Consider the following 25,959-nt stretch of genomic DNA (forward strand, 5'->3'; position numbering starts at 1 on the left):
TGGGAGTTCAAAGAAGGGACTATGTTTTCCGAGAGAGCTAGTGTGCACTTAGTCAACCAGTAAGTCCCAGCAGCAGTGCTCCAGCAGGTCTACTGTACCATCACACCTGAGACACAAGACCTGCACAGTTGGGATGTATGGCAAACACAAATGCACTAGTCCAGAGTCTGCTGTGGGTTCACCTTAAATTAATAATGGATCATGTTGTATTCTGTTCTCTTTAAAGTTGCGGTTGCTTTTTCGCTTCTCAAGAGGCTTTGTGCGTGGAAAGAAGCTACATAACTTGTGATGCATAATCACCCAAGCATTCCTCTGGAGTCTGAGAGCACCCAAATGCTTAGCCACCTGTTAGCAGCTCCGAGGCATTGTGAGATTGGTGGGGGAGGACTTGCCGGGCAGTGTGAGGGACAGAACAGAGGCTCAGTCTGGGCGTGAAGGGTGGGAAAGCCCTGTGCCAGCAAAGCAGCGAGATTTACAGCGAGCCGACCCAGCCGATCTCGAGCCTGATCCAACAGGGTGCCGCAGAGAACACAAATCACCTCCCATCCATAACCCTGCCCCCGACAACTCATTTCATCTTCTGCACTAATGAATTCATCATCAGGAGGGATCTGCCTGTGGGTGCCTTTAGCTCTGAGCAGAGAAGGAGTAATGGCTTAGATAAGTCATCATCATCATTATCAACATCATCACCGCCAGCACCACCTTGCCTCCGTTCAGCCCACAGATCCGGAGCAACAGTTTGGGACAGTGCAATGTCCTTGACAGAGTTGCAAGAGGGGAACTTTGGGAGTGTCCAAGGTTGGATGTCAGAGCAAATGTGTCACGGAAGTGCATCTCAAATGAGAGAATCGGCATGATTGTGTGTATGTCAATGGAATTTGAATGCGTTGTGGAATGAGTGGATAAATCAGCGAGTGTGAGAGCTCTTATGGTAGCAAGTGTGTGTGTGTGTGTATATGTGTGTGTATATGTGTGCATATGTGTGCGTGCATGAAGGAGTCTAAGCGGCGCAGTCAGGGAGCTGTCAGCAACGAGCCAGGGAGCAGGTTGATCACAGGGCTTCAGTGCGTTTGAAGTCTCCGAGGGACTGACAGCTTCTCTCCCCATGGGAACCCCTTCCCTCCTCCTAGCACCACCCTTTCTCTATATCATTCCTCTTTATCCTCCATCTCTCCCTACACAGTATCTCCATCTCAGTTTTTCTCCCCATGCCATTGATGGAAGAAGGTATGCGGAAGCACACTTGTGCTCCCCCGGGACTGTTGTTGATTCCAAAGCAAGGCTTTGTTCAGCAGGAATCATACCTGTGAGTGTGTCTCTGTAAATACTGACATGATGAGCTGCCATCTCTCGTAGTCTGACATTCTGACTGACATTCAGTCTGGCTCAGCGGCAGCAGGGCACAGACAGCCGACCTTCAGCCTTGAGATGGATGAGTGTGTGGATACCAGGATTTGAATGCATAATTGTGCATGATGAGAAGGAAAGATCATTATTGATTGTGTGTTGTATTTCCATATGTTTCTATTTCTGCATGAGTCCTGTTAACTATGTGTATGGTATGATTACACTTTTGGCGGCGCCCTCTCTGGCTCCTCCTCCACAGGTCAAGGTGCAGCAGGATTTCATCTCTAATCGTGCTGTGTGTTAGCATGAGCCCATCCGTCATGGGGACGGAGTGTCGGCTGGATGTCCCTGTCACTAAGCTGTCCATTTTGTCAGACAGCCAGATCCATCATATTGAGATGGGGACTGATCCTTGCTAGCAGAAGCCAACCGCCCGCAAATACATACAAATATGCAAATTAAGGACAAAATAAACATCACCCGGCAAATGAGCAATCCATCAATGACCAGTTTCTCAGCAGCTCAGCATTGGCACGGCAACACCAATCAGCGACTTCGTCAGAGGGAGTGATGGAACGCCATCTTCTCATCTTCTCTCCCTCCTTCCCCCTCCTCTCATTCACATACTGTCTCCCTTTCATTGGTCCCTCTTTGCCATTTTTCGTTCACACTTTCTCCTCTCACTCACCACTCACACTCGTTCCCTTAATCTCAAACACTTTGCTAGCCCCATGTTGGCATTGTCGCCCATCCATTTCCCTCTCCTGTCTATTTTCAAAGCTCTCTCCTTCCTTCAAGTGCCTTTTCCTCATCATCGTAATTATGAAATATCTGGAGACATTAAGAATGAATACTTGTACTGTCTTTGTGTTTGAATGGATAATGATGTGATGAGAAACATTTTGCCATTAAGGGAGCAACACAAATCAGACCACATGTGACAATTCTTTCCATACAGGCCCCCGGCCTGTGGAGTCCAATACATCACCTCATTATTGCTGTGCGACATACAACAGCAAACTGTTCTTTTTTTTATCCCCAACCAAATAAATCAAAATTATTATGACTACTTACAAAAACCATTCTGTTCATCAAAAAAAGTTTGAAATCTGTGTGAATTCCTGACAGAAAGGCTAGAGGCTGGAATGGAAAGAAAGTGCTCTTAATGGAATAAAAGTCAAAGGAGGGAAAAACACGAAGCAGAAGTTGGAATTCTCCAGCAGCTGAGTCAGTTCAGACTCATGTTCCTTTTCTGGCTATGTGTATATACATCCCCTCGCGCAAACACACGCAACACACACACACACACACACACACACACACACACACACACACACACACACACACACACTTGTGGAGTCTAAAACATGTTGCAAAGGTCTCTGGTGAGCAATTAGGTTGTCAAACTATGCTAGACAATATAATGAAATGAATCACCTTACGCACTCTACCTCGCGCATTAACTGTATATTGTGACTGAGTGAATCCCACAATGACATGTTTGTTTTTTCCTGCCAGCGCCTCACACTCTGAAACAGAATAATTGTTGTGTCTGTGCCTCAGCCAGACTGGTTCATTGGACCCCTTAAGGTCAGATTTATAAAAACCACACTGAATTTACACTCCTGTGTTCTGCCTCTCTAAAGTGGGCCTGGCTCCCAAACATAACATTGTTTTTAGCTCCAGTTTGTCTGATTTTGCACTAGCCATAGCAAAGCAATTACAGCATCATAAAGGTTTGTGGTTAGCCACCCGGCGGCTAGTGGGGGATCCCCAGCCTTTAGGTAGTGGAGGAATGAGCCTTGGGCAACCGAAGCCACGGCTCAGCCCAGAAGCCAAAGATACGGCATTCCTCAGACTACACTGATAACCACCCTAATTGCTCCATTACACTTTGGTTAACTCGACAATATGTGGGTGTTCTGGCGACGCAGTAAAAAGCCTGTCTCTCAAAGCTTCACATTTTTTATTAGTGATGTAGTGTAAAGTGCATTGTTATTCAAAGGGAGTGGAAGCCAATAAAATGCTCACTTCCCTGTCTCCATGCCGTGGTGTCTGTGTGTGTCTGTGTACATGTGAAGGCATCTACATTAGTGCATGGCACAGATCAAAAACAGAAAAACACACAAGACAAAGAAAGAGGAGGAACATTGATAGAGCATGTGCATTTGCATGCAGTGTGGTCATGCACCGGTTTTATGAGTTTTCCGTAAAAAGTAATGAAGGGTGAAGCGGGAGGCCGTGGGGAATTCTCTCTTTGGAGGCCGGCATGCAGTCGTCCTGTCTGCAATAGCTCTGACCACACCAACCACTAGACATCCCCACACACAGTGTGCAAACACTAGCCTCTCCGTCTCCTCTGTGCCCTACCTTCACCTGTTTATTCTTCTGTTTCAAACCATTTATGCTCACTATACCTCCATCTTTGTCTTTCTCTAAACTGACATCAACTCAGCAGAAATAAAAGATCTACAAACTTAAAAGTCTTCCCTCTCTTCTTGCTAAGCATTATCTCATGATTTCGTTACTCAAAGACATTCGGCAATCTCGATTTACCACTAATCTTCTCCCTTGTGTGCGAGATCCTGTGGTGGCGGTGCAGTGAGGTTTTTCCCCTGCTGGAGTTCATGTTGGTTCCCGCACTGACACATCTGTCATCCACATGTTACCCAACCAGCCGCTGCTCTAGCAGCTTTATGCAGCTGGAGTGTGTGTGTATGTGCTTTTGAGTTAGAGTAGATGAGTATCTCTCTATTGAATTCTCTGGGTGTATATGTCCATGTCCATGTGTAGCTGTGTCCCCTACATGCCTCCAATAAGAAGGGGATTAGAGCCACACCCGATGTAAGGCCCTCTACACTAAACACTGGGCTCGTAAAACTCCCTTATGGAGTTACATGACCCTCTTGTCCTCACAGATCTTTTTATATTCATCACAACACCAATGGACATCAAGCAGTGTCTCGTTCCATTGTTGTTCCACTGCATTATCTTCAAAGCATTTTGCGCAGCATAGCCTGGTTTCCATGAGCTCATTAATGAAGCTCTTTTACTCTCCCTCTCTGTGAGCGTCATTCTTCAACCCTCCCAAGGGTGAAGATCACTTCTCTCCACAGGTGTGACACCCTGGACAGCAGTCCCACCATGGGGTGCTAAGAAGAGGACTTTGGTGGCACAAATGAATCACTCCACTGTTTCGCCTTTATGACAACATTGATTCTGTGACGCTCCATTGAGCCCTGCAGCCCACACTGGGAGAGAATCAGAGCAGAGAGGCACAGCGCAGCGAGCTCTTCGGCTGAGGACTAACTGACGCTGTGAAACCTGGACGGCATCGCGGCTCAGCAGATTACACATACTGTAACGGAAGGCTTTGCAGACTTATTTAAAACACACAACATGCAGCGGCTCACAGTTTCACGAGCTGCTGCCCATCAGTCTGTGCAGTCCTTCTCTTTGAAACTTTTCAAATGAATGAGAGTGTAGCAAAGGTGATGCAATCCTTGCTTGGATGCCTCCCCAGTAAGCTCTGCCTAGAGAGAAGAGCAGCTCTGGCCGGGGTGAAGTCAGCGTCTGAAGAACAGTGGAGTTAGTCAGGATAAGTGAGCCCGCTGGGCAGCAGTTCTGGGCCAGTAGCCCTGTTCTCACAGGAGTTCTTTATGGCCGATCCATCACCCGAGAAATCCCCCACCCCTGCATACAGGGATTCCATCCGCACGCTCTTCATCAGAGTCCAAAAATCCTCACTGTACTGTACTTGTCAAAACAATTTAAGATATAAATTTAACTTTTGAGATAATACACAGCTATGCATGCAGATGATGCAAAGAGAAAATACTGATCATGTTGAGAAAACTGTAACAATAACACTAAATAGTCCACAATTCCTTAATTGTCTTCCAAGTTCTTACTATTGTAAAGATACTGTAAGTAATCCAAATGCAATGCAACTGGACCACTGCACCTTTTTTGCAACTCAACATCTGACCAGCTGACCTAATGATCATTAATATTCTCTCTTTTGTTATTTGAAGTTTGGTTCTGTCTCTCAGAGGGCTCACATACTTTTGCTGATTTGTTCTCCAATGTCCTTTCCTCATCTCATATTCACTTTTCTGTTTTTCTTCCCTCAAGCATCAATGAAAACGCATCTGGCCGAAACTATGGTCACATCCTCATCCATCACGGCCCGTCACAACAGGAGAGGGGAAGTGGTCTTTTGTTCATTCTGGAAACGGATGTGGATAACTGAGCTGGGTCGCGCTCACTCCATAGTCTCGGCACTAAGATGCTATTTACATTGTCTAAGAGTTTGTGTAAAAATGCAAAAACTAAGTTAAGCAGTTAATGAGGAAGTTTGTACTGGCACAGACAGCATGGGTGGGGGAAAGCACTCTAAAAAGCCTACAGTGATATCTTAAGAAGACTTACCGAAGCCAAAGGCCGCTGGAGCAGGAATGGGAGCCGACTGGACTGGCGTGGAAGTGTAGAGGCCGGTCACCAGCAGACCATCAAAAGATACACTGGTAGAGATGGTTACTGAAGAGACAGAAAAAAAGAAGACATTAAACATTGGTGTTAACTGTCAAGCTGCAATGTTACTGTTATTACACAGTTGGTTACGCCATAAAGCAATTGTTTTACAAATGAAAATTATGAAATATAAAACATTATCCTCACATCTTTTAGTGACCTTTGATTGATAACTCAAATGAGGACAGTGAGATAAACTGTAATTTACTGCTGATAAGGTGTCAGAGATCTCAAGTACAAAGTTATGTTCACACTTTGTTTGCGAGCTACGCAGATAATTAGTTGGTGTGATGAAGATTCGTGTGGACAGGAAGTCTGGAAGTGAATACACACTACAGCTCCCTGACATACTGCTGCTAATGAGCACAGAGATCAGGTGTTAACAAATGGAAATGTAAAGCGACCATTTACTGGGAGGCCAATGAGACCAAACGCCCTGCAGGAGCAGAGGAGAGCAAACAAATGTGCAAGCAGGTGTTGAAGCAACAACGTCACACGCGCCCACACACACACACACACACACACACACACACACACACACACACACACACAGAGAAAAACACACAAACACACACACAGGAGCCGGCTAAATGGAGGAATGAGTCGCTTTCAAGTAATTGAACAAAAAACAACCCAAAACCTCACTGTTTGAATGCTCAAGAATGAATCATCCTGAACAAATGACTGTGCTCTAATCAAAGCCTGTCCCGATTGACAACCATGTTAGAAGAGACTGGTGAGCTAATTGGCTGTAACCTTGATAGCCTTGCTAAGTCTCCATTTATCACAGGTCATCACAAACAGCAGCAAAAAAAAAAACTGCCAGAGGTCCATTATCCAGCTGTACAGATCTACAGCTTAGTGTATCCAGCGGCAAGTTAACTATTGATCTACCCAGTAAACAAAGGCCCTGAGTGATGGGACCACAGAGCCAGCTACATCACTGGAGGAAAAGAGCTCAGCCACTGGACTCCTTCCAGCCAGACAGATCAGAGCACAGGGGAACAGTCTGCGGCTCAAAGGAGAACACACTCCCACAAAAATACACTTTTACACTTTGAGGAAAACAAGTGGGGAAAGATGAAGGCATTGTTATTTCCTGACCCCGGAACCCCCCCCCCCCCCCCCCCCCCCCCTGCTTTTGGAGGGAAAAGTGAATGAGAAAAATGGAGGAGAAACCCGCGGCGTTGGTGTGTTTTTCGTAAGAATAGCAACATGTCGGCTTGGTCTCGGGGCGTTCTTTCTTCTGGGCTTGGTGTGTTTCAGTGTGGGAATCTGGGCAGAGCAGACTCCTGTGTGGCCCAGTCTTTCTGCCTGTCTGTCTCGGCAACTCCATTAACACGTCCTCGCACAAGGCGCCCAGCGTTTGTGTGTGTGTGTGTGTCTGAATGTGTGTGTTCTGCATGTGTCTGTGTATATTGGATGTGCTACACCCTGTCATAAGAGCACAGTTCAGCCCATCTCTCCCCGCCCGTCTCTCCTCCATATCAAAGCCTCAATAATTCATCCCACAGCTCTCGTTATTACATCCAGACATGTCCTCGCCTTCTCCTGACGCGGTTCTTACACAGAAATCCGGCTATGTAGCGCTAATGCTGTATTTAACATGCTCGTTGCTCCACAACAGTAAATTACATATTTGTTAAGGCGGCTCTCTCTGAATATCTTAAAAATGCCCAATTAAGCCATATAATCCAAGCAAAATGAGACATGGTGAACAGGGTAGACAGGAGGTATTTTAGCTCCTGTTTAATTTCACTATTGTAAATTGTAAGTTACTTCTAAATGTCAACCAATCAAAAGAAGTTGATTTTGGTGAATACAAAGAATTAATATTAATAATATAAATTCTTAGTTATGTGAATGGCTCTGTGTGAGCAACACGTAATCTATCTGCATTCCTTTTGTTATCAGCTGTGTGCACTGCAATATTGTCCCAGCATGAGCAGCGCGAACAAGAAGCTGTATTGTGAGAAAGAGATATTTTGCTTGGCAACCGATACATTATCATATTCAATCCATGTTCCTCAGTGCACCTCTAACACTGCAATACCGACAGAATGCAGAGAAAAGGCCTTTCCATTCAAACAAGCAATTATCATGCTCATGCTGAGCATACATGTGCTCCTCTTTTATGCTATTTCTGCTTCCCTGAATACATTACCTATTCAACAAATCCATTCCACAGTGTGATGACCCAGGTTATCAGTGTTTGCATGATGCCGTATTGATCCAAGGCCAAGGCATGATGCAGTAGTAATGGAGTAATGGACTGGATTTAATGTAGTAAGTTGGACCAGGCTTCACCAGCTTCCATACACACAATATGCTCATTTCTGCATTTCCACTCACCTGCAAGGTTGCACACACTCCATTACTCTCCGCAGACACTTGCATATGAGCTACACGCACGCACGCGCGCGCACGCGCGCATGCACGCACGCACGCACGCACGCACGCACGCACGCACACACACACACACACACACACACACACACACACACACACACACACACACACACACACACACACACACACACACACACACACAAAAGATTTTTTTCTGCCTCCACCATGCTATTTCTCTCTTTATCCACCGCTTACACCTCTCTCCCAGCCTCTTTCCTTCAGCCTCACTCCCGTATGAAGAATCATGGTAAAAATGCTCTCCCCTGCATTCCCCCCCATCTTCTCCTTTCTCATGTATTTTCTGGTCCCTCGCAGCAGTTTTCCTGCTCTCTGTTTGATGTGGGAGTTGGGGGAAGAAAGCGTGGAGGGGAGGCAAAGCTAAGGGCACAAGGTTACAATCAAAAAACAAGAACAGGGGCGAAGAGGAATGGAGAGAGTAGTAGTAGTGGAGTGGCCCACGGAGAGCGGCGCTACCTGATCAATACAAATGCAAGATCTAAATTATTTAGACAGGCCTCTAACACCCCTCTCTCCCTCGCTGGCCGAACGCAACAGACGGATGAGCCAATCAGATGAGATGAGATCAGATAAGATCAGATCCAATCACCTGTGGGGGTACTTCTCACACACACACACACACACACACACACACACACACACACACACACACACACACACACACAGATCTAAAGGAGGAGGCTGGCGGCCTTTGATGGTAGCCTTTAAAATTCTTGTCCATACTTCATTTCTGAGTACTGTTCAGTGGGCTGAGGGGATGAGAAGCCACGAGGAGGGAATGAGGGTGAACTTTATTACCAACGCTCTCATCCAACACATTAGCAGGTTCTGTGTGTGTGTGTGAGCATGTGCGTACACACACTGTGTGTGCACCTGTGTATAAATTGTTCATGTGTAAACACACCAGCTGTTAGGCACAGTTCATCCAAACACCTGGACTGAATTTTAGGCTTTTCCTACCATAAAACTTACAAGAGGCCAAACAGCTTTTCAATGAAACGTGATGGCTGGAAAGAGATTTTTAGGTAAGGACATACATAAAACTGCCTTTCAGGTCTCTTCAAGTAACAGGAGGCTTTGACTAACAATAACTGTATGTGTCTCTGAAATGAGGTATTCTGGATATAATGCAGTCTCTTTGGTTTGTGAATCAAGTACATGCACACAACTTTAATTTTGTGGAAGTATTAAATATAATATGTTAACTCTGTCTATTTAGATTGCCATGTTAGTATAGGGGGAGGGGTTGGCTGGTGGCAGAGTAAAATGTGCAGTTTGCAGCTGTTTGTGATACGTTGAGGAGCCAGAGCACTCTCTAGCAGTAAGGTGCATCTCGGCTGACCTACAGGTACCCTTTGCTCTGGATCCCTCCCTCCCTTAAACTCCACATAATAACATCTACATGCTCCTGGACAAGTCTGGTGTCAGTAGTTGCAAGTTCAGCTTAGAAAAAAACACTCATTTCACTTGCACATGCACACGCTCATACTTTATACTTGAACACACCACAGAGCACCTCCCTTGGCCCTCAGTCAACATGTAATATTGATGATGCGATGTGGTATGCCTCATTACAGACACACACAACCGTGCTCCTACTTAACTATTGATGGGCCTTGGGCTTTCTTCACTTCTCTGGATCCACCAGGAGTGATGTTAAGGCACAAAGTACCAGCCCACCGCACAAGCCAACAAAACACGCACTCTTTGCCGACAAGTCTCTCAGAGCTTAAGCAGACACACACTGAATACACACGGTGACGACTAATCAGTAATGGGAAATCAATCTCCCGCGACAATCTATTGAGCAAATGTAAATGTGATGTAAATGCAAATAATTGCCGGCAAATTAGAAAGGTTTTCCATCCAGGTTTATCGATGAGCAGAACGGCATGCTACTTTTTTTGTCCCCCAAACTCATTTTAGTTTGTTTGATTAATATTTCAGCTAGGATTTTCAAACTTATTCTTACCACCTGGCAATCAGGATTCCTGCTATTACCAGAGTGGATCACCTCACCCTGAATGCTGTAAAAGCATCCTCAACACGAGACAAACAAGGTACTATAGGAGGTTAGGGAATAGATGTTTAAAATTGAATGAGATACTATAGTACGGTTTTACACTAGTCCCAAAGAGGTATGCTGTTGCCTGTAGAAATGAATGCACCTGAGGTAGACAGAGAATCTGTTTTTATCCCTGGTTGTTTCTTTCTTTCTTTCTTTCTTTCTTTCTTTCTAGTACACGTAGTGAGGCAGCAGCCATGATTGATAGATGGGTTTGGCCAATTCCTCGTACAAGCAGGTCTATTAAACAGTGAAAAACTGACCAAAGTGTGGTGCACTGTGTGCTGGGTCAGCAATCATATTAGGGACATGAAAAATAGGGCCCAGTAGTACCCTAAAAGCATTGGTAATGTCTCGCTTCATGTACAGCAAAGCATGGTCGGCACTGTGGTTGGCAATGCTTTGCGACATGAGCTCATTCTTAGAAAACAGCATGACGAGGGACTAGGCTGGAGCTGGACAGGAAGTCTGGAAGCTATGAGAGAAGACGAGACAACTTGCACTTTAAGTCCCTGTATGGTTGGCATGGCCTGAACAGCTCCTTTCTGCTCTTTGTGTACAAACACACCCGCCAGTCTTCACCACACCCACATTCATAACCTTTACTTTACTAAAACAAGTCTCAGAAAACGTTTGGAAAGTCCCCAAGACTGAAAAGACATGGCTGCTACACAAAGAGGTTCTGACAAGATTGGATTTGGTAGCACTCACTTCGCACTCACAAACAAAAAAGCATAGTCTGCACTGTTGCATGATTACAGCGATACTGTAACAGAAAGTATTATCAATGAAATTCCCATTTTTGTTTTTTATCAAGTAGATTTACGAGGACACCCTTTTTGTTTACAAATGGATGGAGGTTTTCCTGGCAACAATCTGGATAAAGATAGCCGACCATCTGACCCATATCCCACTGGCAGACACGCACGTGCCCCAGAGAGGACCAGGAAATGGAGACCAGACCATGGGGAAGCTATAGTTCCATCTGTTTCCGTGGCCATGCCAGTCTCGGGGTGCCACTTCACTCTGAGCTTCCTGAAATGGTCCAAACCATCAGTCACCTGAGCATGACACCTTGAAGGATAGGCCGTTATGTCCTCCGATAGAGAAGGGAAAGACGGTCTCTTTAAAGTACAGGCAGATGCAGGGAAACTGCAAGTATGAATGTCTCTCTACAGTTTCAGAAGATTGTGTGGGAAGTGTGTTTCTGCACATATATGTGTCATGTGGTGTTCTAGTCAGGTCTTAGAGGCATCATTCCATTGCGTAACCTTCTGGCACCATCCTGGCCTGCTGGCACTGCCATCTGCTGCTGTGAAACACTAGATCACAGACAACCTATCAGCCACTGTGCTTCTACAGGTCTGCTTAACTGCAACATCTCTAAAATGTGCAAAAAAAATGTTTTGCATGAAAGCAATTCATCTCTGGGGACCAGTTTACAGGTCCTCTCATGATCACCGCCAGAGATCATAATGTGCAGCCTATTCTTGTTCTCGGTCCAATTTGATGAGGTTCTCCACTGTTTACCAAGGAGGGGAGTCGAAGCCTTACTGCCCGCCTAACTTGGCTTCACCCCTGCAACAGCCGTGGAGAAAAACAGGAGTGAAGAGGCAGTTCTGTCACAAACATCCTGTTCCTCACACATAATCTGCTTCAGAATCACACTTCATTGTGCTGCTCTCATACCATGCAATGTATGCGTGTGTCTGTCTACATTCATATGAGCGCGCGTGTCACATGCTTGAGCACAAACAAGCACAGGTGTGTAAGTTATTTTACACAAAAAGAAGCATCGGTTTAAATCTTCTGAAAGTCTCCAGAGTATTTTAATCCTCATGCTTTGCAGAAATGTTCTTTCCTTTCGTTATGATTTCTGGGGTATATCACCATACGCATATCATCTGCAGGTAATATAAAAGTTATATTATTCTGCACACATTCTTCGTGATGTGCCAAAAGGTCGACATTTGATTTACAAGGAAGGTCCCACCCCATTATCAAGGCATATCCACTAATCGACAAGGCCAAATCAGTTATGACAGAACATTTCTTCATAGTTTCCTAACTGAACATTGCATGTTCAGAAGAAGCACATCCCGTAGGGACAGCTCAAAGGCTATTCTCTTTACCTGTGAGTGGCTTTGATAGCAAATCATCTCTCAGGGCTTTTAACATTATTCATTGGTTCATTGTATAGAGGCCTCAAACAGCATGCCGATTCCATCATAGTACTGATCTCTGCTATGACACTCTAAATGGGTTTTGATAATCTACAGTTCTGCTATATGGACCTTGTCCTCATCAATCTTGATGAAATCTTGATAGAAGAGAAAGGGTAAGAGTATCTACTGTACGTATAAGACTAAAAGACAACTGGATAAGAAAAGAACCGAGGCCCAAAGCAGCAAGCAACAGCATCCTGCATAATTACTCATTAAAGACATCTTATAAAGCATTAGGTTTACAGAGCAGTCAGCCTAAAGGGAATATCATTCAGAATAAGATGCATAATTGGTGGTTGCTGTAAAGGGTTACATTGTAATAAGGTTCAGGAACACGATGATTCTTTCCCTCTGTCGCTTGGTGACTGCCAGGACTGGGGAGTGAGCTGTCCTTATGATCAACACCATGTGTTCTGTAGACAGAGAAAAGGCTTCAACCATCCAGCCCTGACAAGCAAAGCATCTTACTTTACTTACAGTAACAGAGCCATTCTGAACACGCTAACACACAATGAAAAGACCAGGTGTTTAACATGAGAATATAAACAATTATATTCCAAATGCAGGTTGCAGAGGAAAGCCACTGTGCACGGCTTTGCCTTCCGAGACAGAATCAAAGGAATGTAGGAAAACACTAAAAGCCCAGTCAGCCTCAAAAACCGGGGTAAGAACCAAACCACAACTTGTTACACACACACACACACACACACACACACACAATAGCAATGTTTTTTTTTTTTTTTACATTTTTTTTTTTTTAAATCTATGGCAAGCTCAACAACACTAAACACATCCATCCACATGTGTAAAGAGACACGTCAACTTCACATGCAATTGCACAGAAACACACACTCAAACATAGACAGCTGTTAAAGTACGCACAGACAAAATTCAGACATTGGACATGTACCAACACTGTTGCATGATTCTCTTTCCATCTCACCTGCTCCATTGGGAGCTGTCCTGATAGGAAACAGGAAGGAGGTAATGAGGGCCAACTTGTCAACCACAGCCTATATAACCTCACTGGCTGCTATGTCCCTCTCAGGGACACCAGGCTACTTAGCCTAAGTGACCTTCACCCCCCTTCTCACAGCTGGTCTGTCCCCCACCTTCCTCCCCAAACTGCTTCACAACTGTGTGAGCCATGACCGGAAGGCATCTGTCAAAGCAGGCCCTTGAGACTTTGGACAAGGCCCTGAGAAGGCCACAGACACTGAGGGACAGAAGATCATGTCAACAAAAGTGACACTACCTTGCCAACAAAGTCATACATTTTGAACAACCAAACAATACCCACATCATTTTGAACTAAAGAATAAAGCAGATATTTCACATGGCAAGTGGAGCGGGGATCTTAGTTAGCCAATTACAATCCTAACCTGATTGTTGGAGGTCTGTAGCACAATGGCTCAAGTCCTAGGAAATTAAAGAATCTAAAAGCTCCCCGCATGTTGTGTTTTGTCCCACAGGTCATCATATAGAGTACTACAGTCTTTATCCAGTGTGCATGCCGATACCTCAATAAAAGAAGCAATGTCATTGATCCAAGGAAGGAGGGAAGATAGAAGGTTTGATAAGAAATGCTTTTTTTCTTTGCGTTATTAATTCTTAGTGAAGTCCTTTACATATCAAAAGGTGCAACACAATCTGGCTGTCTTTAAGCATGTGTAAACATAAGGGGGCACTGAAAGTCTCATGAAGACACAATAGAGTGGTCTTCCTTCTCAATTTTGTCTTCTCTAACATTCTGAAGAAGAATTCCATTGAAATTAACTAACCATCCAACACTGAAGGTGTTTCCAATTTGAGTCATTTTTACAGACTGACAATTGGCCATTTGATGGCATTTAGTGACTTTATATACTATATGCTAAGAAACAAGTGGTCAATATCATAGATGAATTTGTAGCCACTGCAGAGATATCAGGTGTGCAGTACAGGAGAAAACAAATTACATATAGTGCTTCTATTGAAATATTTCCAACAGCGATCAAATGTCCTTAAAAAGTGAATAGTTTATTTTCATATAATTTTTTTTTTTAAATCCCTTTTTTTTGCTGAATTTCCACCTCTTTATTTCAAACATTGCATATTCCAGGCTCCCGAAGGTTCATGAGATGAAAGAGAATAAGTGAGTAAGCTAGCACCAGGTGCACCCGCCCTCATCTTAGCCATCCTCATGGGCTGACACTTCAAACTGCAGTTTTTATCAGAGTATCAACCTGGACTTTTGAACTGTTTCAGCCTCGTGAAAAGTAAAAGACATGGTTCTCATTTTATGTTGGACAGCAATTATTGTTAGTGTTCCAAAAACAAGTTATCTTTTCTGACAGGCAGTATGCATGGCTTTTCAACAAATATTAGGGTTTTTAACGTAATGCAGTCATGGCTTCTAGGAACCACACTTGACAGAGGAGTAACAACAATGAAGAAACAGTGGTACGGTTCACATGGAAATTTGAAATAAAATACATCTTTGTATGCTTTTAAGCTAACACAAAATCATTCAGCAAATAAGTCCAACTACCTGTGTCTGTAACATAGTAACATCTGCGCCTAGTTTGGACCTGCCCAGAAACATCTGGACATATCTGGACACATCTCCCTTTTCCAAAACCAGAGAGCTGCTCTGCCTATTAGCGCCTACTACTGTACAGACGTGTACATAGGAGCACATACACACAGCACAGACTCAGGCTCAAGCTGCCTACAGTATTACAGACTGACAGCAGTCCCCAACACGCTCCCACTATCATAGATGTAATAGCTCTAATATGAATAATGGAATTGTCACTTTACACAGGGGTTTACTTTACATCCCCACTCTGTCCGTCCTTTTTCAGCATCTCTTCTGCACCTTCTTTACTCTCTACGTCCTGCTCAGACAAAGTTTTCATCATTCTGCATAGGAGATTAGGAGACTATGTACTATAATAAATGGTGTCAATAGATAAACCTTCGAAACTATTAAATTAATGTAAAAGTATGTAAAATAACCCTCAGCCTTTAAAGATGAATGAGCCACGGATCATGCCATTGGGTAACATTTAATTTTCCACAGAAAACATCTACAGGTCTCTCACTGATCCTAAAAATCACACAATTGCACACAGATGTAGTTGAAAGACAACATGATAATTGTTATTCAGCAAGTACATTTGATTTCAGTCCTCAATCTTCAAGCAATCTAGAGTTTGGCAAATTCTTTAAAGAAGTGAAAGACGTCCTGGGAGTTGGAAAGGAAGGCAGGATATTGTGCCTCACTATTTTGCTCTCCGCTCCCTGCTCTTTCTTGGCGTGAAAATTACAGATTATGGCCAACTAAGTGAAAAAGTACTGACATTAGTCAAAGTCTGACATGCCTCCATAGCTTTTGGGTATGAATGTTTGGGTGTAAGGAAAGTGACACAGTGGTGTGGAGGGGGGGCTTCATAGAGTAGAGGGGAAAGATTGATTTCTAATTAACAAGCTGGTTGCAGTAATGAAAAACTAGATGGTCTCTACTGGCAGTGGATCAATGGCGAGCATTTCCCTTGACATCCAGTCTTAATCACACCAGCTCAGCTTGGTAAGAATGCTCTCATTGCTGTAATTAACACTGTCACGCTCCCTCCATCAGCCATCTCTCATCACCACCTCTATTCTGTCTTAACCTCTACCTCAGACCTCTGCTTTCACTCGATAGCAACGATCACTCAATGACTATCACTCTGTATCCTCTGCTGTCAAGACAAAGTGATATGTGTGCATAAAAAAACTGTGTTGAGTCACTGTCAAAGAATTGTGTTGTTGTAACTTAAACCTTGGCCGAGCCTCATTCACAGTCCTAAGTACACAGTCAACTGCAACTGTTCACAAAAATGCCCCAGTACTTGTTAGAGGTATACCAGTTTTAGGGTTTCTTAATTACTTGTTTGCTCTTCTGATACCTACTTTATCTAAACAAAAGGTTGAGTATACTCTCCTTTACACGTGACTTATTCAAATCACTGTATCCTAGCAATTTCACTGACGAATCAAAAATTATGCAATAAATAAACATGGCTGTTTCTATGTCTGCCATCTCCAGAGTGGGCAGAGGAAAATGCTGAGGTGTTTTTAACAGCTGGTCTCCTTTCATATTATCTGTAAGTGCGCACTGAGCGGCAGATAGACAGCTCCACGTTCATTTTTGGAAGGAAAAGGGAAGTCAAGGATAAAAATCAGCCGAGAGAGAGAGAGAGAGAGAGAGAGAGAGAGAGAGAGAGAGAGAGAGAGAGAGAGAGAGACGCTGTCCTTTACGTTGGATGGACACAGTCAGACTCTCTATAGTGAGGCACAAAGGTGAAGTCTCACTTCTTCTTGTTCTGAAATTCAGTTGTAAATCACTCCCTGACACACAATCAAACACCTGGTCCACTGAGGTGTAAGACATGCAGCTACAACTTGGTAGAAACGGACATTTTATATTCATTGATGACATATGAAAGGTAATGGTAAGCTTGCCTTTCAACAAATCTTTCTGATAAAGCCTCAAAAGCAAGATAAATGTACTAATCTTTATTTTACTGGGAGAATCTATGTGGATTTTCTAATCCCGAGTCAGAGCTCACTGGTGTCACGTAGGCCCATGGGGGCTGGGGGTTTGATATGTTGGGCTTTACAACAGAGCATTAGGGGAATGAGGTATTTTCAGGGGCCCTGTTAACGCTAACCCCCTCACCCATGCTGTCACTTTCGGCAGCAATATGTGCGAGCTTGTGCATGTGTGCGGATGTGTAATCTGCCTCTGCCAGCCTGCCGTGTCTCAGTGGGCAGAGTGGGCCTGGTTGTTTGAAGGAGGCTGGAGCTGAATGGGGGGTAGTAGCTGGGGCTAATCCGCCCCAGCCACACGACGTGTGCCCAGCACCCAGCCAGTTGCACCATGCTGCCTCCTCTGTAGTGGGTCCATTGGAGCGCTACAAGGCCCTCTGAATGCTATCAGCACAGACGACACACTGCCCCCCAAGCAGGGATTACAGCTCTCTCAACGAAGCCGCCAGGAGGAGGATCCAGAGCAAGAGGAGGAGAAGAAGGAGGAGGAGGTACACAATCCTCCAACAGGAGCTCCATTCTCTAAAAGGAAGAGGCCATAGGCAAAGCTGACACGCTAATCAACAGCGGCTGGGAAACCACCCCATGAGAACAACGCGTCCAGCACGAAGGATGGGGAGGAGGGAAGAAAGGTTTAAAAGGGATCCGTCACTTTTCAAAATCCGGCTTAGAGCCACTTGGTACTCCTTAAGGAGAATGAACACTGGTCCATTGTTACGAGATAGATTGGGATGGGGACATTAGCATGAGTTTGCATAGACACAAGGAGTTCTTAATGTTACATGTGGACCTGGTATTTGGGCTTTCTATGATAAAAACAACAACCAAAAAACCTTTGTAATTATATTTACAACCTGTTTGTAAGTTGAAAGTAAACATCAAAAGGGGCAGAGGAAAGAGGGGGGGGGGACTGTAATGTGCCAATAAAAAATAATTCAAATAGACTGTAGAACGGTGCTTCCCTTGTGCTTTCTATTGAAAAACTTAGGCAGTAAATACACCGTGGTTGGGATTCATCCTCACACCCTCAGGGTCTAGAGCATGTTGTGTGGGCTTTGTGAGCTGGGGTTGTTTCTCACTATGCTTTACCATAGGGAGTGATACAAATACAATGTGTCTTAAATACAGAATTCCTCACCAAACTTAATCTTCGGCAACAACAGGAATGTGAGTGAGTAACCCACGAAAATGCTACCAAATGCTTTGTGCTTCAGGCGTGGAAAAACTAATAATGCCACCATATTTTGGGCGGTTCTCATGTTGCTAAAGTTATGCCAGGAGTGGAATCTTTGTTGGTGCTTCTGCTGTCTAAAACTCAAACCTCCAGACACAAGGGAAACACAGCAAGCGAGTACATAGTAGGACAGCAGGAGCCCAGCATCTGCACACCCCAGCTTGTATTATCAACAGAGAGGCACTCCAAATCAGGCAAACCCCCAAAAGGCAAGCACTCACTCCAACATCCTGAAAATACTTACGCCCACTCGTCTGCCCACTCATGAAAGTTACTGAAAACACAGCTCACAATTGCTTGTTAAGAGCTTTCTTGTTTTGGCTGGAATATGAATCCGCTGAGGAAATTGAAAATAAAAAATGTAAGCGCTCATTGCCGCTTGCCCAGATAAGACTGGCACAGGCACACACCTCTGCCTGGCAGGCTTCCACTCACTGCCTTCATTTTTAGCTCTTTCTAGCACACCTGGCACCATGCTGGCATCACTCTGGCACCAGCCTGGCAAAGGCTAACAATGTCACCGTTATCGGAGTTGATTCTCCGTTCTCTGATGCAGTAAATCAATTTTCCACAAATGTGGCGTATAGGTGACATCTGGGCCATCTCAACTATCTCGGCTTCAAATTCTCCAGAGCTGCTGCAGCTCACTGCCTCTTTATGAGGAAACACAAAGGCAGAGACACATCACACGTGTGCCTCCCTGCAAGTTTCTTGTCGCATCACTACAATGTCATAGGTTTATGCAGTATGTTATAATAGCTAGAGCATGTTCCTGTGACACCGCCACTTAGCTCCTGACAGGAGGAAAATACTAACCTCCTGTTCACGATATCATATTCTGTTGTAACATCGACACAAAGAATCGCAATAGCCCGCTGATCATGACATTTGTGGTTAGCCAGCGTAACATCTGACCTGTCTCTATGTCATGATGGATCACCCACTAAGAGCTGAGTGCTGTGTGCATGGCCAAGCGTGCATTTGTGACAAAGAAAAGATTCCCAATGAATATCTATTCTCATTTCTCGCCCATCTGCTCCTTCTTATAAAGGAAACTGGCATATCTCGCTAGATACAATGCTCTTTAAATGGTTCATCATTCAACGTCCACAAAGACAGAACACCCAAACACACCCAGCAAGCCCATACAAACAGTAACACACTTGACACACTTCTCTGTACTCAGTGAAGTGACCTATTCAGACAGAGCAGCAGGAGGCAGAGAGGCTGAAGAGCTAGGAAGCTAATGAATGCACAGGTTTGGACCACTTGAGAGTGCTAGTGCTGTCTGCGTGTTGCTTTTCCTTTGCTCACAAGAGATACATATTAAACCATTAGCCTCTATCCCTGTACTCCTCATTCACTCGTACCTCCTTTTTTTCCCAGTGTCCCTACTCCCCTAAACTGGATGTCTGCATGAAAACTAGGCCAGTCTTTTGATGGTTCACTGACCAATGCTTGCTGCACCGTAAGAAATACTTGAGAGTTTCCTTGGTCTTTTGAATAGATAAATATGAAATGCTACAGTTAAGCTGCACAGATACGTGAGGAGAACTAGATTGGTGGGACAGGAAAAGTAGGGACACAAGCCAAATCTAATCACTCGGTAGGAACAGAGCTCCAAGCAATGCAGCACTGACAAGAAGCGGCCAGAGGTCAGAAAGCAGACCCGCAACGGTCCCCTCAGAGGTTAAGTGCTGCAGAAGGCGATGATGACATCCGACGGGCTGCTGAAGTCACAGCAGATTGATGCCGTTTTGGTATTCAATCTGGACGACTGTGAGTTTGTGAAGACTCTAAGATGGGATCCTGTGTTTCCATGGTGTCTCTCTGTGGCTTTACGGATGTGACCCTGGATATAGCGAGATAATACCTGCCTTCCTACAGCCTTACCGGGGCCACGCGTCTGTGACCTTCACTTTGACATGACTGTCTTGTTGTTCTACACACATCGGTCAACAGCACACTCACAGAAAAAAAACCCTCCCCCAACCACGACAAGTAATCAACTTTGCAGATAGATAATGGCCGCATTCCCATTGTAAGCCACATTGAGTCGTTTCTGGTGGTTGGCAGGAGAGCAGCTGAAGTAATTCACAATGTCTAATCTGATAGGTTATCCTGGGAAGAGCTGATGGCATTTTGTGGGGATGAATTTATCTCCAAGTTCCCATTAAGAATGTCATTTAGTGGCACCGTCCAAATCTCCTTGAAATGTTGATTGTTTCTCGGGCCTCTTCAATCATTTGCACATGAAAAGGTCCATGGAAGCCGGACTGCTGTAGAGACCATTGACAGATTAGCAATGTCCATTTCAGGCTGTACTGTCAACTAGTTCTCTCAGCAGCGCTCTTGTTTTACCCTCTGTCCCTTTCCCTCGCACCGCTGTTTCTCCTCCTGTTTTTCTATTGTGGCACTGTGGTAGGGACACACTGCTGCAGCCCACTGAATATTGCTTGGCTTTCAATAGTGCAAATATAGTGAGAGCCATGCTGCCTACCTGGAACCTTCATGCCTCAGCAGGGGCTTGTGTGAGTGGCTCATTCAGTGCTTTACACTGACATCAATAACCCTGCACATAGAAACACACACTAAAAAAAACTCTATACGCAAATATGCATACTGCCAGTACAAGCACTCACTTAAGCTTTTCAAATAGCATAAAGATGAAAATCAACAGACACCAGACATGACAATGGGTTCTATACAAATAAACATGCAGTGTACTTGAAACCACTGCCATAAAAAACGGTTCAAATTCCTCGACACACAAAGGCACTCAATCAACCTCACTGGCCCAATTTCTGCTCATGCACCTCCATTTTTCCGGCTATTCTCTACGGACTTGCAGAGGACACCGCGCTGCCATTCCATTCCTACACCAATCTTTTCTATTGTGCTTTCTAATCATACCGCATAACACGGTAGATTGATGTTCCCTCTGCTCATGATTTGAATCAAATGTGCTTTACTGGAAAAGGCCATGTTTTCTGATACTAAAACAACCTATTTGGAGGAATTTTGCCTCTTCCTGTTTTCCCACTGCTGTGTCATCCTCCCTCCTTGAACACCGTTGTTCATCTGTAAAAATGAACAAGCAACGTTTCCAAAGAAGAGGGACCAGAAACAACAAGAATGAAAAACAGCACTCTCTGATTGACTGTGTTTAGAAACAGAGGTCTGGGGTTTGTGCTCTGATGTTGCCTCCTATAAACACGCGGTCGCTGCATGGAGAACATCTCGCATTCCCACAGCAGCTAAAAGAGGTCAAAGACAAAATTCATAAAAATGATTTGACATTATTGAAATAAAGAACAGCTTCCTGAGTGTAGAAAAAGTGGTTCAAAGGGGTTGTTTGATTATTCAGAGGACAGGCTCAAATCCCAGTGTGACCTCAGTTCATTTTGCTGCTCTCTCTCCTCTGAAAGATAAGGCTGTATGTGGGCAGTGTGTGAGTGTGTGTGTGTGGGTGACACTTGGTCTGCGTTTGTCTGGTACAAGGATTGACCCTAGAGTCTGAATGGAAGCACACAAATCTTTTCATTTCCCCTCGTTCGGTTTCCCAGCAGTTCAGAGTGTCTCTACAGCATTTCTGTTTCCATTTTGTCCACTATGACCCTGCCAATACACCCACCCTCTCCAACATTTTACACAGAGAGCAGCGCAACCTCTCTTGGTCATTTCATTCTGATAGCTAAACACAGTAATCTCGTCTACAACACACAAAAACACACACACACACACACACACACACACACACACACACACACAGAGTACGCTGCCCACACATGGTCTTATCACTCAAAAGCAACAGAGGAGCGAGAGGCACTGAGGTCAGGTCAGAAACCCAATTACTGTACGACAATTCTGCCACGCAGAATCTTCCTCTGCCTCGGCACCGAATACTGAGGTGGGTCTTGGAGACACTCACCTCCTGTCTCCTTAAGAAGGGGTCATTTATCGCTTTTCTTTTTCCTGACTTCCCCTCCCTCCACTGACAACCTCTCTCCTCTGCGCTCTTTCTTCAGTTTCCTTTTCTACAGCTCTTCAACAACCACACGGCCAGCATCTCTAATGCCTTCCGCCCACCATTTCCACATGCAGCTCTTTCAGTGGTTAGATCACACGTTGCTTTTAGGAGATTAAACCAAATGTAATCCAAAACTCAGCCCAGAGAGCACATAGGAAACAATGGAAAAAACAATTGAGCGCAAACCAAATAGAAGAAGCATAGACAAAAAAAAGGCACAAACACTTCCCTTGCCTTTTCTTTCACACCACCAGAATATGTGATTTTACTGTTGCTTTGTATCTTTTTCTCTCATTCTGCTTTCAGCAGGCGGAGCAGGCAGATACATGTCCACCCTCAATTTAACACCTGTACAAATATATATATATATATATATATATATATATATATAGCCCTGAAAAATGCCCAATTCTTGTCACAATGAGCCTGGCAGTGGTAAGAACATGTAAAGATGGATATAATCATGAAGGTTTGAAAAGATGAGAGAGAGGTGGATAAGAGAGACAGGGACCGGATTGCACAACTAAGCACACAGCCAGCCACGTTTCACTTGCTCACTTGCCATTCATCCTTCAATCTCCATACAAACTCATTCAAAACCCTAGAAATTTAACAATGAGGTGCCATCATGTGCCAAAACATGGGGACAGAGGAAAAAAAGTGAGCAGCTTGGAACCCTGTCATTTTCCCGTGCAAGCCCCGCTGCTGGTATCTTATCTGCTCAATCCTCTCATCGGCATTTAAATCTCCCCCAACTCCATCCGATCCCAGCCGTGGCCCTATTTAAATCTCTCCCTCCTCCCAGTCCACCACGTTTCTAATGCTAATTATTTAAACCTCTCCGTGCGCTCTATCCCTCCCATCCACCAGCTAGTTATTCAAATCTCTCTCCCCACCCGCTCTCCTTACAAGCCCGGCCCCAGTTAAAAGGTGCTTGACTGAAGGGTTGATCCGGGCTGTTATTTTCAGACGGAGGATAATACTGCTTCTTCCATACTTCTCTCATTTCCTGCTCTTTTTTTCCTGGCCTTCTCATATCCTGTCCTTTCTATATACAATTACACAAACTCTGCTGCACAGATCATTTTTGAAATTAAGAGGTTTATTTGCCATGATAATGGATCGCAGTTGTTAACAGCGCAAGAACATTGTATTACATTGTATCCACCGGCATATCAAATTAGATGAAATACAACAAAGACAGGGTTAGGAAAAGATACGGGCAATGTACACACAATGTGTTTGTATTTAGGAAGTTAGATTATATCAGTAATATACATCAAATGTGTATATATTTAACTCCAAGTGAAGAAGATAGCTGCATGGGAATGTGACCTCAGTCGGTCTGTGGTGGCCTGTGCGGGTCACTGTCCTCAGTGTTAAGTGAGTGGCGAGAGTGAGTGACTGAGTGATGAAGACACAGTTTGGGAGGTCAGAGGGGATCATTTTTCCAGGACCAGGTGCCAGCATATCAGTGTGGGGAAAGGGGGAATTAATCTCTGTCCCCTCTTACGCATGGCTTACTGATTTCTAAGTCTTTATTTCTAAGCTTTCTGTGGTGCTCCGTTTGTGCATTCGTACTCATCATTTTCCCACTCCCATTCTCTCTCTCTCTCTCTCTCTCTCTCTCTCTCTCTCTCTCTCTCTCTCTCTCTCTCTCTCTCTCTCTCTCTCTCTCTCTCTCTCTCTCTCTCTCATTCAGTTGGAGGGAACTCGCTGTTAGTCCTGTGGAGAAGCCACCTACACATGGAGCATCAGGATCACAGCTCAGTGAAACACCAAAGCTGCTCACGGCACTGAACAGGAGTCCCACTCAGCATCACTACTTATTACAGTTACATAAATGCTGGTTTCCAACAACAGCCACCCCACACAAAACTGCACCCTCCCAAATGCACACACCACAGCGGTACCTCATGTGCGAAGCAAAACACCTGCAAGTAAAATGCATTTACTGTACTTGTGGCATTTTTGATCATGAAGTTGTTTTTTTTATATCTTTAATGTGAAATGTACTTTAGGCATAATAACAATTTTAGCACATTTCAGCGATGTCTATTCATCAAGAAAATATAGAGAATTTCTTTCACAAGAGGAAAACTATTTTCAATAACTCAAAATGCATTGTATTTTCACAACCAATTAAATTTACAATCAGAACAATTTACACACATTTCCTCTGTGTGTGATTCAACACTGATATTTACAAATTGTTAAAACAATAGATCCCATTCTCTTCAACATGCAGCAAAAAAAGAAAAGAAAAAGTGGACGCTGAAGGGGGTGTGCTCACCTTGGTACTCCTGTCCAGGGGTGTAGGCGATGGGGTTGCCTGTGATTTGGAGGGTGAGTAGCACCTCTCCCCCACCTTCTGCCACCCCGGTTCCTTCCAGCTCCCCATGGTGGGTGCACAGGAAGAAGAAGGGGTTGAAACGGGGGTAGAAGCTTGCGGGGGGCGCCCCGAAATCCATGCTGCTCCCCAAGACTAGGGCTAGCAGGGCACAGCCTAAGGCACCCCCGAGAGAGGCCCGCGCCATGGCCATCTGCCCTCACCAAGCGAGGGACTGAGGGAGAGACACTGGGTGGAGAGTTGAGGAGAGTGATGAGTGGGAGCGAGGAAGGCACAGGTAGAGTTCCAGAGGACAGCTTTTGGAGTCCACAGATGAGTCGAAAGTCCAAAAGCACGTGCGTGAGAGTAAGTGCGTCTGTTGTGCGTTTGTATGTGCAATATTTATGTGCGTGAGTGTGTGGGCTTGGCCGTCAGGAAAACTGTAGAGCTCTGTTCTTCTGCTTCCTCTCCCTGTCCTACCTTCACTCTCGGGGAGTTCAGAGCTTCGCCTGTGCTGTCCTGCTCCGGCGTTTAAATACCTCACCCCCTCCCTCTGTTTCCCTCTCTCCTCCCACCCTCCCTCCCTCCCTCCCTCTCGCTCTGTCTCTCTTTCGCTCTAACACCAGCTCCACGCGTGCTGTATGCGCTCTACGAGACGGCCTCCCTCCTCTCTCTCATCCAGCTCTTCTCTCCTCCCTCTTCTCGGCCAGTCTATCACTCTGCCTTTTTTTCCTTAATCTTTTCCTCCCCCCCCTCTTCTCTCCTTCTCCCCTTCTCCTTTACCTCTCACTAAACCACTGTGTTACTCCACATTGCACTTCTGTATCCCTCTCCTGAGACCTTGGCTGTCTTATCTCTATGCATCTGTTAGTTTCTTCATCCCTAACCAGCTCACTGACATATCCCTTTCACTCTCCTCTCTTTCCTTTGTCTTTTTGCCCGTCCACCAGACTGTCTCCTCCTCTCCCACCCACTATCACACCTCCTTTCTCCCTCCCTCTTCCGCTCTCTTCACCTCCCTCTCCTTCCCTGTGTCTCTCTGCTGCTCTCCCACTTAGTCCCCCTCCCCTCTCCCAATCTCTCTCTTTTTCCAACCCTGTACCTCGCTGTCTCTCCTCTCGTCCTCAGCAGCACTCACATTTGTTTTTCTTCTTCTCCACTGTTGCTTTTTTCATGGGTTTTCCATCAGAA

At 44.8% G+C, this 25,959-nt stretch overlaps 1 protein-coding gene across 2 annotated transcripts in view; it reads right to left on the minus strand.

Moving 5' to 3' along the window:
- The window catches only part of LOC137880930 (reelin-like), a 90,140-nt gene extending 64,828 nt beyond the window's left edge, over positions 1 to 25,312 (minus strand). For both annotated transcript variants that reach the window (XM_068722527.1, XM_068722526.1), the window contains exons 1-2: positions 24,733 to 25,312; positions 5,782 to 5,889 (exon numbers count right to left, since the gene is read on the minus strand). In XM_068722527.1, the coding sequence (XP_068578628.1) occupies positions 5,782 to 5,889; positions 24,733 to 24,982 (358 nt within the window). In that variant the 5' untranslated portion in view covers positions 24,983 to 25,312. The remainder of the gene's footprint in view (positions 1 to 5,781; positions 5,890 to 24,732) is intronic.
- Positions 25,313 to 25,959: the final 647 nt, after the last annotated feature.

Source organism: Cebidichthys violaceus, unplaced genomic scaffold, assembly GCF_023349555.1.
Source record: "Cebidichthys violaceus isolate CVI_PGR_0920_01 unplaced genomic scaffold, fCebVio1.0.p SCAF_3, whole genome shotgun sequence".
NCBI lineage: Eukaryota > Metazoa > Chordata > Actinopteri > Perciformes > Stichaeidae > Cebidichthys > Cebidichthys violaceus.